General features: G+C 49.0%; 7 protein-coding genes and 1 non-coding gene across 8 annotated transcripts; 4 read left to right on the top strand and 4 right to left on the bottom strand.

The window, feature by feature from the left end:
- Positions 1-4,791: 4,791 nt before the first annotated feature.
- MYCFIDRAFT_70565 (uncharacterized protein) lies at positions 4,792-5,688 on the bottom strand. The gene is made up of 3 exons (XM_007928923.1): positions 5,443-5,688; positions 5,147-5,310; positions 4,792-5,090 (listed from the first exon to the last, which is right to left on the bottom strand). Exons 1-3 carry the CDS (start codon positions 5,634-5,636, stop codon positions 4,972-4,974), a joined length of 477 nt encoding a protein of 158 aa, XP_007927114.1. The 5' UTR covers positions 5,637-5,688; the 3' UTR covers positions 4,792-4,971.
- Positions 5,689-7,098: 1,410 nt separating this feature from the next.
- On the bottom strand, positions 7,099-8,066 carry MYCFIDRAFT_86681 (uncharacterized protein). The gene is made up of 2 exons (XM_007929305.1): positions 7,839-8,066; positions 7,099-7,779 (listed from the first exon to the last, which is right to left on the bottom strand). The coding sequence occupies exons 1-2, from the start codon at positions 8,031-8,033 to the stop codon at positions 7,576-7,578; spliced, it is 399 nt and encodes a 132-aa protein (XP_007927496.1). The 5' UTR covers positions 8,034-8,066; the 3' UTR covers positions 7,099-7,575.
- On the top strand, positions 7,146-7,276 carry MYCFIDRAFT_t46. The gene has a single exon. It is a non-coding gene; the product is annotated as a tRNA-Ser (tRNA).
- Positions 8,067-8,742: 676 nt separating the features above from the next.
- Positions 8,743-10,368, top strand: MYCFIDRAFT_77659 (uncharacterized protein; the record flags this gene model as incomplete). Its single annotated transcript, XM_007928950.1, has 5 exons — positions 8,743-9,048; positions 9,104-9,225; positions 9,276-9,408; positions 9,460-9,915; positions 9,985-10,368. The coding sequence occupies 5 exons, from the start codon at positions 8,743-8,745 to the stop codon at positions 10,366-10,368; spliced, it is 1,401 nt and encodes a 466-aa protein (XP_007927141.1).
- Positions 10,369-10,380: 12 nt separating this feature from the next.
- On the bottom strand, positions 10,381-11,610 carry MYCFIDRAFT_29379 (uncharacterized protein; the record flags this gene model as incomplete). The annotated part of the gene is made up of 1 exon (XM_007928732.1): positions 10,381-11,610. One exon carries the CDS (start codon positions 11,608-11,610, stop codon positions 10,381-10,383), a length of 1,230 nt encoding a protein of 409 aa, XP_007926923.1.
- A 341-nt stretch (positions 11,611-11,951) lies between these two features.
- MYCFIDRAFT_77657 (uncharacterized protein) lies at positions 11,952-13,189 on the top strand (the record flags this gene model as incomplete). The annotated part of the gene is made up of 2 exons (XM_007928949.1): positions 11,952-12,932; positions 12,995-13,189. 2 exons carry the CDS (start codon positions 11,952-11,954, stop codon positions 13,187-13,189), a joined length of 1,176 nt encoding a protein of 391 aa, XP_007927140.1.
- A 138-nt stretch (positions 13,190-13,327) lies between these two features.
- MYCFIDRAFT_165226 (uncharacterized protein) lies at positions 13,328-15,230 on the bottom strand. The gene has a single exon (XM_007929306.1). The coding sequence runs from the start codon at positions 15,144-15,146 to the stop codon at positions 13,536-13,538; it is 1,611 nt and encodes a 536-aa protein (XP_007927497.1). The 5' UTR covers positions 15,147-15,230; the 3' UTR covers positions 13,328-13,535.
- A 391-nt stretch (positions 15,231-15,621) lies between these two features.
- Positions 15,622-16,911, top strand: MYCFIDRAFT_89840 (uncharacterized protein; the record flags this gene model as incomplete). The annotated part of the gene is made up of 3 exons (XM_007929307.1): positions 15,622-16,162; positions 16,214-16,755; positions 16,852-16,911. The coding sequence occupies 3 exons, from the start codon at positions 15,622-15,624 to the stop codon at positions 16,909-16,911; spliced, it is 1,143 nt and encodes a 380-aa protein (XP_007927498.1).
- Positions 16,912-17,111: the final 200 nt, after the last annotated feature.

Consider the following 17,111-nt stretch of genomic DNA (forward strand, 5'->3'; position numbering starts at 1 on the left):
CCGTATATATAATAGCAGAGAGTTTAGCAAGAGGTATATAAAGGTCGCCGGACGGCTACTAAGGGTTATATAGGTCTAGTAGCCTATATGCAATTACTCTAAGAGCCGTTATAGGAGGAGTTACGGAGATCTCGGAAGAGAGCGATATAATTAGAACTAGGTCTATACCTCGAGAGAGGTATATATTTAGGCTTCCGAGAATACGTAGAGCATCCGGAAGCTTAGATTTGTTAGCAAATACCTCCTATTTAAAGCTTCTTAGCATTATAGCCGTTCCTATTACCCTAAGACCTACCCTACTACCTATTACCGTACTTCTCGACCTAAACTATAGCTTCTCGCGGAGCGATCTATACCCTCGCTTAGGTCCTTCCTTCTATACGCTACTAGCTATAGTCCGCGACTATTATAGTTAACCTACGCTATATAGTCTAACTATATTACTCGATAGTCTAATAACCTATCGCTTAGTAGCTAATTAGGTCTACGAAGTAAATATACTAATCGTTTCTACGCTAGTCGAAGAGCCTATCCGGTAGCCTATCTAGTAGCCTGTCTAGTAGCCTGTCTAGCTGCCTGCTTCTACGCCTGTTTCTACGCTAATATCTACGCTAATTAAGGAGCCTATTTCTACGCTAAATAGCACTCTAATTAATAGTTAGACCGATAGTTAAACTTTAGTTAATATAGGTCCTTCTTAAGACGACCTTATTGCCGCTACTATTACTAAAGAATATAGCAATACTCGACTTAATAGTAATAGCTATATCTCGGCGGCTAGTAAGCTTACCCTTGCTAAGGTTAGCGCTACTATAGCCTATAAGCGAGTAACTAGCAAAGTACGTAACTAGAATACTAGCTTTAAGTCTATTATTACTGCTACTTAGCTAACTAATAAGCCTCTTATTAGCGATCTAGTAAGGGCTTATTATACTATAGTTAAGCGCCGAGTAGTTACGAGAAGGCCTCTTAACGGAGCTTCCGGAGTTGTCGTAGTAGAGACCCTTTAAGATTAGCTTCTCGATAAGGCTACGGAGATACTGTTTCGACTAGATAAAGTGTAGCGCGAGAAGGTATTAAATGCGAAGGAATTGAAGGCATTTAATAGTCCTACCGAGAATATACGTAATACTATACTATCGACACTCTCTTAGCGTAGCAATAGTAGTTAGGCTCCGGCTCTAGTAGTAACGGCTCTAGTAGCGGCTCTAGTAGTATTAAATCTAGCTATTCTAATAACGCCTATTTAACGAGTAGAAGTTATCGACTTATCGACGCTATCTACGGTCGATAGTAATACTACTTAGCTTACTAAGCGTCGTCGTTTAGACTTCGAGTCTAAACGGCTCTAGCGTAGATTATAGGTATAAGGAGCTATACTAAAAGAGATACTGTCGCCTATGTTTAATACGCTAAGAATACTAGCTAAGGGCCGTAGCTTAAGACGTAGAATTAGCTCGCTATTAGAGTCTTTAAGTGTCTCTATTATTAGCGCCGTTAGCGAGGCGCCGAGTATACTAAGTCCTACTAGCCGTACGAGAGATACAAGCGACTTATCCGCTGCAATAAGCGCCGTAGTAAGAGACGTTAAGCTAAAGATAGTACGTTAAATTAATGCTATCTAGTCTAGTATCTAGGCCCTATAAGTAACGATAACCGCTTCGTTGCTATTAAGACCCTTATCTTTATTATAAATAGAGCTTCCTTCTAACGATATTATAGACAGTTAAGCGGACTTACTAGACTACGATAACGATAGCGACGGCTTCGTAGACCTTAATACTATCGATAAGGATATATTCTCGTAGATAATTTAATCTCTTAGGGTTAGGGTTAGGGTTAGGGTTAGGGTTAGGGTAAGGGTAAGGGTTAAGCTTAGGGTATTGCAATTATCGTATTCTTGTTGTCGAGAATGTTGTAATTACTTAGTCGATATCTTCTTTTATAAGTGCCTATTCGAAATCGTAGCTTCGTTCGGTACGAGAGCGCTAAGACCCTCTATATCTAGTAAAATCGTAAAGTTAGAGCTCGAACGGCGAACCCGTATCGACGGCTCTAAGAGACTCGTAAAATAGGGTAGGTATTATAGTATATAGCTCGAAGTAATACGGAAAGCCGAGATTTCATCGCTTAGTAAGCGGGCTTCGACCTTCTACGACTCGCTATATAATAACGTATTACTCGTTTTCGCTCGTTTTTAGATAATAAGACGCGCCGTATACTAAAGAATATAGCGTACGTAAGAATATATAAAATTAGTAATACTATTATTATATTTAAAGTCGCAAAGTATCTCGTATAATATACTATACGCTAGTACGGATATACCCGCGTCTACTACTTTTCTATATCTTCTATCTCTATCTCCTAATTTAATCTTCTCTCGTTATATTAACAACCTTAATCTCGTCCGTCTTATAGTCCGGTATAACCGTCTAACTATATCTAAACGAAGCGCCGCTATCGAATACCTCGTCGCCTACTTAAAAGCCCGCTCCGAAGTGCCGACTATAGCGTAGAAGGTCGTCGTCGCTAGTTAGAGCTATAGGCATTATAGGTAGGGATAGTAGATTAGCGAGATATTCGCGCGTACTTAGAGGCTTTACCTTATATAGTCGACTAATCTTATTCTCGCTATAATAACAAGTAAGGCAATTAGTAAGTAATATAGTAACGATATATATCGCTCCGACTAGTATTAACTCGACTCGGAGCCTATAGAAGTACTTTATTAACTCGAAGTTGTTAATAACCTCTACGAAGCCCTATTCGACTAACTAGCGGATAGTACTTATCTCCTTTATAGCCGTAGCCTCGTCGGTATTACGAAACTCGCTATTTATAGTCTTCTAGCTTCCTATAACCCTATCGGCGATATTATATACTTAATTACTATATAAGAATACCCGCTCTTCGAATAGTCGATATAGCTATCTAAGCGGCTCGAAATATAACTTCTAGACCTTATTAAATCCACTCTCTAGTATTAACGTTATATCGCCGTAGGAGCTAGGTGCTAGGCTATATAGCAATATTATACTATCCGGAAGGACAATGCCTTAATATTTAAGCCTATAGAAGTGCTTATATCTATTATAGAACGGCCGCTAGTTATAGGTCGGTCTATAGCACTTCCGTAGGGTACTATCGATATATTCGAAGACGTACTCTATATCGATTAATCTAGCAACTATAATAGCTATTCGCCGTAGGTAGGCTTTACTTAATCGATTAAAGTCCTATACTAATCGCTCCTTCTAACGTCTTACTATTTAAGTATAGGCGGCATTAAATATAAGAGATACCTAACCCTTACTACGACTAAATATCTAACATAGGTTACGCTAATAACCTAGATTACTAAGCCGTCTATAAACGATATATAGCACTATTGCTAGATTGCAACGTATGCGCTACGGCAACTTAATAGACCTAATATCTAGCAATTTAGTTAACTCGATTACTTGTTGCTTACTAAAGCGGAAGTCGCCCTCGAAATTAGCCTTAGGGTATATCTCTAGTAACTATTGCTTATCTCTTAGATACTCGCGTAGCAACTTATATAGCCTATTACTACAAGCCTATCTATACTAGTATTTACGCTCGCTCTTACCCTCTCGGCGAATAGCTAGATCTAGTAGATTATCGACCTCGGAAGCTAATACTGCCGTAGTCGTTGCTAATATTCTACTATAGATAGCGATTATATCCTTATTAAGTTTACTATTAGTTAAGAAGCCGTCTAAGTCGTATTCTGCTATAGTATACCGTTGTAATAGACATCTAACTACACTACTAATTATAGTAAGGTCTAAGACCCCGGGCGCTTCTTAGCACCTCCGTTGCTTACTAAGCAATTATTCCGTAGACGCTACTAAACCCTTAGCTAAACCTCAATTTAACCGTTATAATAGTTATTCACTTGCCGCCGCTAGAACGGCGCTATTCGCGGCTTCTTACATATGCTAAGCGGCTGGAAACCTTGTGCTAAAGGTGCCTAATAGAAGACATTGAGGATAGTTTGAGTGCCAGACACCAAAGCTGCACGCCTGATCCGCCAATGTCACGGTTGCATCTTCCCCGTTCGGGCAAGACGAACCTTGAAAGCGCCACTTGCAGCAGCCAAGCTCCCAGATGACATTCCACGGCCTGCTCGGCGTAGGGCAGGCCAAAAGATGTCAGATTGCACCGTGCTAATGTCGCGATATGGCTTGGCATCTGCTTGTCAGAGAGCTTACGGAGCTGGATAAGAACCTCGCAGTTCTATTTCCGTGGCAATTTTTGTCTCCATCAACTCGCCTTCCAAAAGCCTCCCTTGTGCCAGTCGATTGATCGATTTCCCCGGAGTAAAATGCACAGCTTCTTTGTATCGAGGTGGTCCTCCTTGCTGCCTAGAGATGTGGATGGCAGCATTTCGATCGCAGCGCGCGGTCCCATCCCAATAACATTCATTGCGCATGAGCAATGTCACTGAAACTGTCAAGGATCATCGGCGTAGAAGGCTTCCCAATCGATCTGGACTAGCTTGCCGTAGTTTGTCTGAAAGGCCTGTCATTTCAATGTCAGTTTACCCTCGCAGGTATGTGTGTCTCGCTGCTCGCTGGCTAATGTACCCGAAACTGCAGGTTAGCAATTGCATAGATATTGACTCTTCACAACATCCACTGCAGCATGCGATGCCAAAACAGCAGCCCCGTCAGATTTCTTGAGTCTCGTGAAAATGTCGCAAGGCATGTCTTGAGCCCCTGGCTTCGTGTACGGCGAGAGGAGATTCGGCATCTCGTCCAAGTAGAAAACTGTACAAATCTGTTGAGTGAGGCTATTGTAGCATAGCAGAGCATGCCGACTGCACCAGTGCTCTGCATTGTAACTCCTGTTGTTGCTTCAACCTGCGCCAGCCTCTCCCCCACCAGCCGCCTGTGGCATTCCCATCTATATTGACACACCCTTCTTCATCATCTTGCGCCCACCTTACGCAGACTCTGGGTACATAGCCTCCTTGAGGTTAATGCCGAGCTCTTCCCGGATGCCAGACAGTTCTTGAAGGTACTCATCGTACTGGCCCTTGTTCTCCACTTTCGCCTTGATGCCTGGTGTATATGTTAGCCTGAAGCGTTTCTCCCCCGCTACCTGTGATAGACCATACCCTCAAATATTCTCACAGCGGTCGGGAAGTCGTTGACTCGCCTCGCGGCACGGAGAGCGGCAGCAATGACGGATGGGGAGGGCACGAGGTCGTAGGCAAATGCATTGTTTAGGTTTCGCTGCAATTCGAAGACATCCTGGACACCGTCGAACTCCTTCTCGTACCTGCATCAGAGTCGCGTGTTAGCAGGCAATCGTGTGATCGGCGTGAATGAGGCAGTTTGAGGCCATTCTGGCTCATTCTGGCTCCCGCAAGGCATTGGCGACCGGGGGAGCTCGTGGGTGGGGGCATCGCACCTGGCAGTGAACTCCTCAAAGCTTTCTTCATGCGTATCGTGGCCTGAGAGTCTTCTGCTGGCGGTCGAGAAAGCAGAGGTTGCCGGCTTGAACTGGGTCTGCGAGAGCTGGACAGCGCGCATCGGCCGCGCACAGCGCAGCGTATTGCTCATTCGGCTCGCACGAGCGATGTGAGCAAACACGGCGGAGGACATTGTGGGTGTGGAGCGGAGAATTGGGATCGGTGGTGCTGGTGGTGACGATGAATTGCTGCGCTGTGGAGTGTCCTCCGATGCTATCGAGCTTTGCAGGAGAAGCACGCCAAGACTCAATACGCTGCGTCTGCCGCGGTAGAGCCGGGTGATGACCACGCCGTCGATGCTTTTGACCGGCGAACAGGTGAGACGTCTCCTGATACCAAAATACGAGATTCGGATGATTTGCCCAGGCCTGGACGACCGCGGCCTGCCATATTTCGACCTCAATGCTTCTCCAGCTCTTTGCTCAGCTTTTCCCCGGCCAATCATAAATGACATCACTCGCGCGACAGCGACATCTTCTTGCTGCACTGCCATTGACGATTCACGATGCGCTGCTGTTCGTTGATCTGGCCCACGAACGTTATGGACAAGAGAGTGGTGTCAGAGATGGTGGAACCACTCTTGATCACCACCAAGGCTGCTGGCCTTGCGAAGTAACCGATTACTAGGGTGGGTAATGAACGAGCATGTACATCACCAATCGCTTGCCACCTCGCTATCCTGAAGTCGTGCCCGATCCAGCGGAAGATCCACTACCTACAGCATTCGCGCCACCCTGATCAGGCACATTCGGCCCAGTATACGTACAAGCCGCGGCAGCGGCCCCAGCACTGCCAGCAGAACTACCTCCACCAGGACCATTGTTGACCCCAATCCCAGCCGAACCTCCCACGCAATTGCCAAGAACAGCGTTATTGATGGCTATGCGTACTCGTGATCATTCAGTAACACATGAAGCCATCCTATATGAGGACGCCTCATTGCTTTCAGACGCGGACTGGTCACTGCATGCATTCGCAGGATATATCAACACATGCATATGCAGCTGAAGTTCTTCAGCTTCACGACAGGCGCGATTGACATCGACCAAAGACCTTTCTGAAGACCGTCGTTCGTACATGTGAAATTGATGATGAAGCTCCGTAGAAATCTGTGAGGGTGGTTTGGCTAAGAAGTCGAAGCTCATTCGACCTTTGAGATGGAACCTTGGAAGTTCTTCAAGCTTTCTCGTGAACTTGTTCTTGCAAAGTTCAGGCATTTGTTTAACTTCGTTTTCACTGCTCGGATTAGGAGCATATTTTTTGACGACTTCTTTGAGCGATCATTGCGATCAAACCCGACGGATGAAGCCCAAAATGTTGCTATGCACTCGAAGTCCGAATCGAGTGTTGTGAAAATGCTTGGCATTGTATACACCCGAACTCGTTGCAAGTCGAGTATAGGACATGAAACGTAGAGCTGATACTCTGGATCAATGCTATCCGATAGTTGGTTGTATGCTCCTCATGTTAGCCGTCAAGAACAATATAATCCTCGAAACTCGACCAGATGCGGAAATGTCCGTGCACTATGGCATGCACCTCGACCCGCAAGCAATTTCGGCTTTCATGTGAGTCATATTCAAAGAACAAGCACTCTTTTAAACGCTTCACTGTTGTTCACTTCTCATCCAATAAGCACACGAGCTTCGTGGCGCAGCGGAAGCGCGTGAGTTGCTCTTCCTAGAAAGCATCATATATACCTTCCAAATTCTAACATCCTCTTAGGCCGGGCTCATAACCCGGAGGACCTCGGATCGAAACCGAGCGAAGCTACTACCTTTTTGGTCTTTTAACGGTCTTCGAAAGTATCATGATTTTTTGCGTGTGACCAACCAGCTGTATCATGCTTCCATCCCAAGACGTTGGTCGTCGAGCGCATGCCGAATATCCTCCTTGGTCATTCATGGAGATAGGCTCGAGCACGATTCCGTATTGCAGGTTCTGACTTTTGCATGTTCAACAATGAGTTGAAGCTTGGAATAATGATAGCTCCACTCAACATGCTTCAGATGAAGACTGGGGCAAGATCCAGCCTGGGGCATTAATCATCGAAATCTCCATCGCCCAGTCTTCTACATTCGATCTTCGTTGCCAGAGTACCCCATGCTCTTCCGCCACCAGTGAAGGACGCCGGTGGTTTCCATACGGATAGCCATGTCTTTGACCGAATCGATCTCCTCCAGAACTCCGTTAGGTAGAGGTGTCTTCTTAGCGTCGGATTCTCGAACGACTTCAGCTGGACGAGCCACAAGCTGAAAGTCCTTATATCGAAGCCTCTGGAGAGTAGGCATCAGCTAGGAACCAGACTGGGAAATTCCGTCGGCTGACTGCTTACCTGTGCTGACGCCACCCAGCTTTCCACTCCGTCCTTCAAGCCTTCGACATACATGATTCCAGGCGCGCCACCGCTCCGCAAGAGAGCGTAGACATTGTCATTGGCAGCTGCTTGTCTGAGCTTTGAGACCTTCTTGCGAGATGTTATGTGGTGCGTCCGGATCAGAGCATTCCAGCTTCGTCCCGCTGCGGACATTCACTCCGCCCAATTCACAATTCAATATTGAAGTTTGTGATGAAACATGTGGAGTTGGTCGGTCCTGGAGCAGGCGTTGAGGCAGACCTTGGCCAGAAAACCTCATGGTTCGGTTCCTCGGCAAGCGCCATAATTGTTAGTTCTGCAACGGTCTTGACTCCTCGCACGACAGCAATGCTGTTCTGTACTACAACAAAGCCATAGCACGCATGGACATGATTCATCTCCATACCGACAAGAGGTGCCGACAAATCATGATTCCATTTGAAACCCCGTGCTGACTGATGATTCTGACTGATCGCTACGATACCTTCAGCTTCCCCAAAGACGATCGACAAGCAGCTGCAAGAAGCAAACTCAGACGATCCAAGGAGCAGCAGGGCCCGAACTCAGGATTTTACGGCCTACCCAAATGGTCCATCGCTACGACACACGTCAAGCGAGCTTATATCAGACGCTTCCTTCGGCTCATCTAGCACGCTCTTCAGACGCGTCGACAGCCTATGAACTGCAAAGATGGAGGATCTCTGTGTGGTACAGTATATGCACTGTAGCGGATCCCGTCAGCTGAACTCTGAAACTCAAGATGGCGGCATGCACCGGGCGGATTTAAGATGTAGGATGAGAATATATATACGCGTCGACGGTAGGTGCATGCTTCTCCTACCATATTGCACCTGTCTCCCTCTCTCTCGTCTCATAGTACATCATGGGCTTCCCAATCCCAGCCGAGAAGATCGAATACCGCCACTACATCGACGGTGCCTTCGCCGAATCGTCAGATGGGGGCAAGTTCGAGCTCAAGTCTCCGTACAACCATCAAAAGATCACAGACATCTGCGAAGCCTCGGTAGAAGATACAAACCGTGCTGTTGCCGCTGCGAAAGCTGCGTTTCCAGCATGGTCGGCGAAAAGTCCAGCAGAGCGTGGTGCTTTGCTGAAAGCATTGGCTGCCAAGGTCAGAGCTGCGGGCACAGAGCTGGCTCAGCTAAATGCTATGGACATGGGTAGACCAGTCAGTCAGTCCTGTTGGACGGAAGAAGATTCACTATGGTGCTGATCAGCTTCAGGTCGCCTCATACTTTGATGCTCATTTCGCATCTACGTTGTTCGAGCATTATGCCGAGTCAGGATATGAAGCCAAAGGCACGACAAGCTTGAACACGCCTGGCTTCATTAACATGACCTTCAGGTAGACTGCCCTGTCTCAGAGCTGATTGTTAGCTTCTAAAACGTGAACAGACAACCCATCGGCCCAGTCGCAGCTATCATTCCTTGGAACGTCCCGGTCATATCTTTTGCCATGAAGGTGGGCCCAGCAGTTGCCACCGGATGCACAATAGTGCTCAAAAGTTCAGAGAAGGCGCCACTTACCGTGCGTATCACGATCAAAGGTTATCAAAGCTCTTGACTGAGACAGTACTAGGCTGCACGCATTGCTCAATTTGTGCATGAAGTTGGCTTCCCACCAGGCGTCATCAACGTCTTGTCCGGCCACGGCACGCCTTCTGGCGCGACGCTTGCATCTCATATGGACATTCGCATGGTCAACTTTACAGGCTCAACATTCACCGGCCGCAAGATCCAAGCCATGGCTGCATCTTCCAACCTCAAGAAAGTCGTGCTCGAGCTTGGCGGGAAATCGCCCGCAATCATTTTCCCAGATGCCGACATCACGAAAGCGGTGGCAGAAACAAGTGCTAGCATCATGATGATCATGGGCCAAGCATGTATCGCGAACTCAAGGATTTACGTGCATGAATCTGTCGCGGAGCAGTTCAAGAAGGCGTTCGTGATAATGTGGAAGAACTATAAGAAAGGCGATCCGCTTCTGCCGGAGACTCAACAAGGTCCACAAGCAGATGAGATTCAGCGAGAACGAGTCAAATCTTAACTCGAAGCTGGAAAGGCTGGCAGTGGCAAGCTCTTGACTGGTGGCGAAGTCGCCGAGGGAAATTTCATCGAGCCGACCATTTTCGAAGATGTCGATGAGAATGACAAGACGCAGAAAGAGGAGGTCTTTGGACCGTTTGTCAACATCAATACTTTTAAGACTGAGGCGGAAGTTTTGGAGAAGGCGAACGCGACCGAATATGGGCTGTACGCCTCAGTCTATACGAAGGACATCAGTCGTGCAATGCGCTTCGCCAAGGGCTTTGAGTCTGGTACCGTGGGCATTAATTGCACTAGCCCGGCCATGGCTTTTGACATGCCATTTGGCGGGTATAAGGGCAGTGGTCAGGGCCGTGAAGGGTTTGGAAACAGTACAGAGGAGCACTTGGAGATCAAGACTGTGCTCATCAAGCTGGATGAGAATTCTGAGGGCATGATCTAGAAGCGAGAGCATTTAGATGATGTTCTCGCGCAATAGAGGTCCTACTTGCTTCCTGCTGGCTTCTAGATTGTGCTGATCCCAGAAGTGGTGGAAGGTGATGTCAGAACCTTCGCTCGTGCTTGAGCACTTTGCGTCTTTCAAGTCCAACTTGCCAGCATTGCTCACGAATTTCTCCGCAGCTTTCCTACCCCCGGCATCGAATGTTGTAAGATGCAATTGTCGATGGAAGCCAGAGTCATCGTTGTATGCTGTCATAACAGCGAATATACTCAGCTTCCGCTCTTTGGCCCATGCTTTGATGGATTCCGACAAATCCTCGTCTCTGCTTTCCAGATACTGTATAGATTGAACGACACTGCTGATCCCAAGCGTCAAATCCCCTTCTTGCCACTGCTTGTAATCCTTCCTCAAGATATCTCGCAGTGACAGCTCATCTATATTTGCCTTCGCAGTATTAATTTCATTGAAGAACCGGTCTCTATCGTAGTCTTTGCCATATTTATGTGAGATATTGATCTTGGCTTCAAGAAATCTCACGGCTTTCTTATCGTGATCTGTGACTTTGTGCTCGGCTTTCATGTTGATACTGTCAATGAGAATAGCCCCAAGGGCCAATTTCGCAACTTGTGCGTCCCATGTTGATGCGTATGGAAAGTCGTCGACCAGTCTGCCGTCCTCTTGTGCTGCTCCAATCGTCGAGGAAACCATTGAGCCCAGATCTTGCCAAGCGTCTCGCAGATAATTGACTACAAGACTATTACAACTTGCAGATTTGGTGATGACTCTCGGCTCGGCTTTCTCCGGCACTGTCTTCTCGTCCTCGTGGTGATCGATGACTCCTTTCACAACAGGTCTGTATAGCTCGCCAAGCTTTCCTTGTAAGGCATTGTGGTCGACGAGTGTCCAGTCAGTCTTGTCCTTCGGTAATGGCTCTGAGCCGAGATCGTCCAAAGTGATGAGCTCTGACGGCTTGACGTCTGCGTGCTTGAGCAATGCTGTGAGTTCGGGTCGCAGAGCAAGATCGCAGGCCGGGATATTGGCGACAGGTATCCAGAGCTTCCCATATCGTCTCGATTCTGCTTTGCTAGACTGTACGTAGCCGTATACTATTGCACATGTGATAGAGTCCAGATCTGCAGATTCATTGCCGATGACGAACGATGTGTGCGCTTGCTCTTTGATTGCCTTCTGCAGACTTCGTTTCGCTGTCACGAGAAATGTACGCACCGACATCCGAGACATGCTGGCGGCCACAAGATGTCAGATGTCGGTGTATTGGTCGTCGACAAGAACTTCATCGAATCATCGATGATGTATGGATGGGATTGTTCATGCCTAAGGCTTGCAGATGTTAGAGTTCCGCTAGTTCTAGCTTACGCACAGACTTCTCTCCGCGCCTTCTAGTAGATACGACACTTAACTTGCACTTCACTCCATCACATCACTCTTCTCGAATCTCACGGTCCTGACCTCGAAGCTGAAGATCACAACTTCGGCCGCTGGCCCATTATTTGAGTTGCAAAGACTATCTTCAGAAGCGCTTAACAAACTCCCCCCCAAGCGAAGGAAGCAAACGCCAAATCATGGCGGCGCAGGCTGCAGAGCGTGGTAGGAAGGCGCTGGCAGCCAGCAACCCAGAATTGGCGATAAAGGAATATACTACCGCTATCAACGAGTCACCGACATCTCCGGACTTCTATATTCAACGTTCGACAGCACACCTGCGAGCCAACCAACTCGAGGCCGCTCTCAGCGATGCCGAGCATGCTGTTCTCAATGGCATCAAGCGTGCTAAGAAGGAAGCCGTTACCGAAGCTCACCTTGCTCGTGGCAAGGCACTCTACAAGCTCGGTCGCATCGCTGACGCTCAATTCGTTCTTGAGATCGTGAAGCGGCGAGATGAGAAGAACAAGCAGGTCGACATGTGGCTGAACAAGTGCTTGCTCGACATCAAGAAACTTGCCGAGGATGATCCTAAGCGCACTGTATCAGTGAGCGAAATTCCAGAGCAGCCATTAGCACAGTCTGGTGCTTCGACTTCCGGAACCACATCTCAAACACAACCAGCCCCATCAGCCACATCTCAGCAAACTCCTGCTGGTAAGATTCGCCACGAATGGTACCAAAGCATGGATCGTGTCTTCATAACTATTCTTGCCAAAGGTATATCAAAGGACAAGGCAACTTGCGAATTCTCCGATCGGTCTGTGAGTGTCAACTTTCCGCTGGAAGCTCATGGATCTTCCTTCGATTTCCACCTCGAACCTCTGTTTGGTGCCATCAACACTGAGAAGAGCGAAATGCGCGTGCTGCCAACCAAGGTCGAAGTCAACTTGATGAAGGCGCAATCAGGTGTGAAGTGGTCCAAACTCGAATCAGACAAGCCACTTTCGACGACAGAGAAGGCCGATACCCCGGTTGGCGAAGATACTGCCATGGCAGATGCAGCAGTCAAGGAAGCAGTACTGAATCCTACTCCTGCTCCAAAAGGACCGGCGTATCCAACATCATCGAAGTCAGGACCCAAGAATTGGGATAAGATTGGCGAAGCCGCGGAGGAAGATGTAAGTCAACACTGACGTCTCGATATACAGATAACGAATCTTCGCTAACTTTCTACAATCAGATCGGAGGTGATGAAACCAATTACTTCTTCAAGAGGCTTTACGCCGGTGCATCACCAGAAGTCCAGCGTGCGATGATGAAGTCGTATCAGGAATCGAATGGCACGGCACTCAGCACGAACTGGGAGGAAGTCTCCAAGGGCAGAGTCGAAACAGTACCTCCGGATGGAATGGAGGCGAAGCCGTATCCTAAGTGAAGTAAGACTTTCACGCAGTGATGATAGCACTGCATGCGGACTTATGCTGCGTTCTGAGCGGAGCGATCACAAATTGAATGAAACTCGTTACGGCAAATCCCCGCGTACTCGACATAATGACTGATCGAGCGAGGAACGCTCTGACTGTAGACTCTCGTTCGAAGACCGTAGCGCTACATGCATATAGATCGTAATCTTACACCGCTCGCCCTCGAAATCCCGGACAATGCTGTTGTCTATGCCACCACGCTATGCAGAGTTGGGTAATCGTAACTTATACAGATGATAATCGTAGTTCTTGCCTCCGGCAGGTTTTGTCCAACCTGGAACGCGGCTGTGTTCTGCTTCAGTCGAAGAAACTGGAGATGGCATCCATCAACCCACCAGCCCCTTCACCGTCTCCACCGCTCTCAGCTCCAGAACTAGGCGGTGGTCCATCTCCGGGTCCTCCCCCTCCCCATGGATCATCGTCTTCGCCCCAGACATCCTGGCCACTCTGTTCACCAGGACTGCCGCCTTGCTGTGGGTATTGTCCATCAGCAGAAAAGGGCTCATTGGCCTGTGGACTAGCATCGTCCCCACCCCTGGAGCCATAAGCACCTCTTTGCATAGCTTCATAACCTGCCATCGTGCCAGCTCCGGCTATCGCGCCTTCACCAGCACCTGCAGCACCCGCGGCTCGTCCGGCAGCGCCGACAGCTCCAGAAGCGCCTTCGATCGCTCCAGCACCGGCGGCACCTGCTTCACCTGCTCCAGCGGCACCTCCGCCCATCGGCCAGAATATGGGCATAAACCCACCACTACCGGCATGTGAGTGTCTCGAGAAGTAGTCGAAGTCAATGCTGACCGCTGTTGCTAACATCACGGCTCTTTGATCCAACGTCATCGCTGTAGCTTCTCTTTCATATCTCGCGACCTCTTCTCCGCCAGCGGTCTCCAAGGCAGAACTTTGCGCCGCGCTGTCCATCCTCAAGGCATAGACACCAGTGTCTGTGAAGATCTCCCTCGCGAGACCAGCGAAGTTGCGATTCACGCTGCCGATTGTGTTCTGCGATTCGTCGCGTAGGGTGAAATCCCACGAAAGGAAAGGTTCGTTGACGTGAGCGAACTGTACCATGCCGGCTTCGATTGCGTTCTCATTTGTCCCCGACTCAGTGACGGTCAGCGCTTTCGTGTCGTTCGTCGCTTTCTCGCCGGATTCGAGGCGTGGCGTGCCATGGTCGCGTGCGGGCTCGAGCGGTCGGTAGCTTTTGAGATTGTACTTCCTCCGCAAAGGCGCCCATTGCTGCTGTGCTTCGCCAATGATACGCATCTCCTCCAGCTTCAATGGAGAGACTTGTGCTTGCTGACCCGGGTTTACTACGGAGTTGGCAGAAAGGCCCTGCAGATCTGTAGATGTTGCCAATTCGCCATAGCCACCTTCAGGGACTGGATCGTAGATACGAATTCTGCTATTGATCCACGCAAAAGGCCGATGTATGCGCAAGACTTCTCTCTCGTTCCGGTCGAAGATGTATGTGGTAAAGCTTCGATGTGTCCTTGCGAACTGTCTCGCCATTGCCCTCCCGAAGCCGTGATCCTGCTCTGCAATGTAGCCCATAGTCTGGCCTTGCCCGTCCATGATGATGTATCGATTTGCCTGCTCGAATCCCATCAGAAGATTCATCACCTCTATCTGTCGCTGTATGACCAGGCTGCTGTTGCCAAGGATTGATAGTGCTGGGTGGTCTGGAGGGAGGACGCCATTAGGATCGTGCGGTATACGGACTTCGGCGACCAAATCGGAAGTGTCTGACTGCGCAAGAGTGGCGGCGAGTTGGGTATTGGGACCTGGAGATGTCTGATGCGGCGCCGGTTGTTGAGGTTCCTGTGGCGGAGGCTGCGATTCTGGTTGTGATTGCGGTTCGCGTCGTAATAGCTTCCTCTCGTCATTTAGCTGTTTCATGCGCTGCAGCATTTCCCGGTACGTTTCCACCTCTTTCTCATGGTAGACGCCATTCTGGTTCTCTTCCTTCTTCTTCTTGTTCTTGGGAATCTCGCCCCAATCTCTCGTTCTTCGAGTTGCCATCCATCGTCGAGGCTGGACCCTTCGCACTCGACCTCCACGAATCACATGATTTGCACTTCTGGGTAGTCTGAGCATCCACCTCGCTGTCGACATCGTGAAAGGCGGGGCGGGTCAATGTGGCTTGAAAGCAGAAGTCTACCGCGCGTTCACTGTTTCGGCGGACAAGTCGGCCCGAACCTTGGCGGCATTTTCACATGGTGTAGCATGCATTCTTCATGCACCGGGGCTCACTTCTTACCACCGAGGTGAAGGAACACATTCTTTCACTGCAAGACTCATGTCCCGGGACGAAAGTAGACAACGACCAACTCACATCAGTCGGAAGCGGAAATCGGAAAGGAGAATCTGAGGCTGTCATCGCAACATGTCTGCAACGACGGCTCAATCTGCAAGCGGAGCGGTGACTACTCCAGAAAAACGACAACCGAACAGTCCGCGAAGGCCAAATTACAACCTCATCCATCGCAAACCGCTTCCTTTGGAAACGTATCCTCTCCCGGCCTTCCATCCAACGAATCCAATATCACTTCTGCGACTGGCCTACACATTTCTGTCACACTTGCTGGCGCCACCTTCATCGCATCCGACCAGTCGCTACATAGGCTACTTCTCTCTAGAAACCAGATCCGTACATGTGACAGATCCTCAACATGCTCGAGCACTATGGGAGATGGGATTTTTCGGCAAGGGCACTCTTAGTCGGAGTGAGCCCAGCTGGGTTGACCGAGAGAAGGCACGGCTGAAAGCGCAGAATGCTGGACCCGGGACTGCGGAGGAGGCGACGAACTTAAGACGGCAGAGGAGGAGGCTGTTCAAGCTAGAGCGAGATCGAGCCGAGAAAGAAAGGGTGCAGACGCAGAGATTGGTCGAGCAGGGCAAGCTGGATCCGAAGGTGCTGCAGGAAGGTGATGCGCTATTGACGACTGCAGCTATTGCCGAGGCGAGAGTGAATGCAGCGATGCCGCAGAATGGGGCGCCTCTCGAAGCACGCCCAGCGAGTGTTGAGCCGGATTCCAACGACGAGGCTGAGGAAGTGCCGGAGCCAGACGTGGAGAACCAGGAACACCTGCAACTCACTCTCGAAGAAGCCTTCTTTTTGACCTATGCACTTGGAGTACTTCAAGTCCGATCAAGTGCTCCAGCATTGTCGCCTACGATAGAGACAGCATACGATACTCGACAGCTCATGCAGTATTTCGCAGCACAAGGCTCTTTCCCACCAAAGACGATTCCGTACAAGCCTGCGCCGGACGACCGATTCTTACTCAATTATGTCGTCTACCATCACTTCCGCTCGTTAGGTTGGGTTGTGCGGCCTGGAGTCAAGTTCAGCGCGGACTACATGTTGTATCTGCGAGGTCCCGTATTCAGCCATGCTGAGTTTGCTGTCATCATCTTTCCTGCTTACACAAACGCCTACTGGAGCACCGATGAGGGCAAGGCTGCGAGACGAGTAAAGGAGCAACATGACTGGTGGTGGCTGCATTGCGTGAATAGGGTACAGAGTGCCGTGCTGAAGACGCTGGTGATGTGCTACGTCGATGTGCCAGCGCCGGTGGACGGGGAAGTCGAGGACATTGGAGCGTTCTTGAAGGGCTACAAGGTGCGAGAGTTTATCATCAAGCGATGGGTCGCGAATCGACAGCGAGATTAGGAGCAAAAATTGTGATGAGATCGGATCGAGATCCAGATCCTCTGGAGCAGATTGGATGATTGCTGGCAAGCCCAACATTGGGCTGAAATATGCTTGCATTACCGCATGTTGCCGCATAGCTTCAACAATACTACATCCAACTCTCATGGACCACTTCCAAGCGCAACTTACCAATTACATCCATGCCGTGCTCACCATGC

This window comes from Pseudocercospora fijiensis (assembly GCF_000340215.1).
Source record: "Pseudocercospora fijiensis CIRAD86 unplaced genomic scaffold MYCFIscaffold_5, whole genome shotgun sequence".
Classification (NCBI taxonomy): Eukaryota; Fungi; Ascomycota; class Dothideomycetes; order Mycosphaerellales; family Mycosphaerellaceae; genus Pseudocercospora; species Pseudocercospora fijiensis.

Excerpts from the sequence above, each read along its gene's own strand:
- MYCFIDRAFT_70565 (XM_007928923.1), bottom strand. The coding sequence starts at position 5,636 with ATGTCCTCCGCCGTGTTTGCTCACATCGCTCGTGCGAGCCGAATGAGC. Across the intron at positions 5,311-5,442 it reads TTTGAGGAGTTCACTGCCAG|GTACGAGAAGGAGTTCGACG; the intron begins GTGCGATGCCCC and ends ACTCTGATGCAG. Across the intron at positions 5,091-5,146 it reads CGCTGTGAGAATATTTGAGG|GCATCAAGGCGAAAGTGGAG; the intron begins GTATGGTCTATC and ends CATATACACCAG.
- MYCFIDRAFT_86681 (XM_007929305.1), bottom strand. The coding sequence starts at position 8,033 with ATGTCCGCAGCGGGACGAAGCTGGAATGCTCTGATCCGGACGCACCAC. Across the intron at positions 7,780-7,838 it reads GCTGGGTGGCGTCAGCACAG|AGGCTTCGATATAAGGACTT; the intron begins GTAAGCAGTCAG and ends CCTACTCTCCAG.
- MYCFIDRAFT_165226 (XM_007929306.1), bottom strand. The coding sequence starts at position 15,146 with ATGCTGCAGCGCATGAAACAGCTAAATGACGAGAGGAAGCTATTACGA.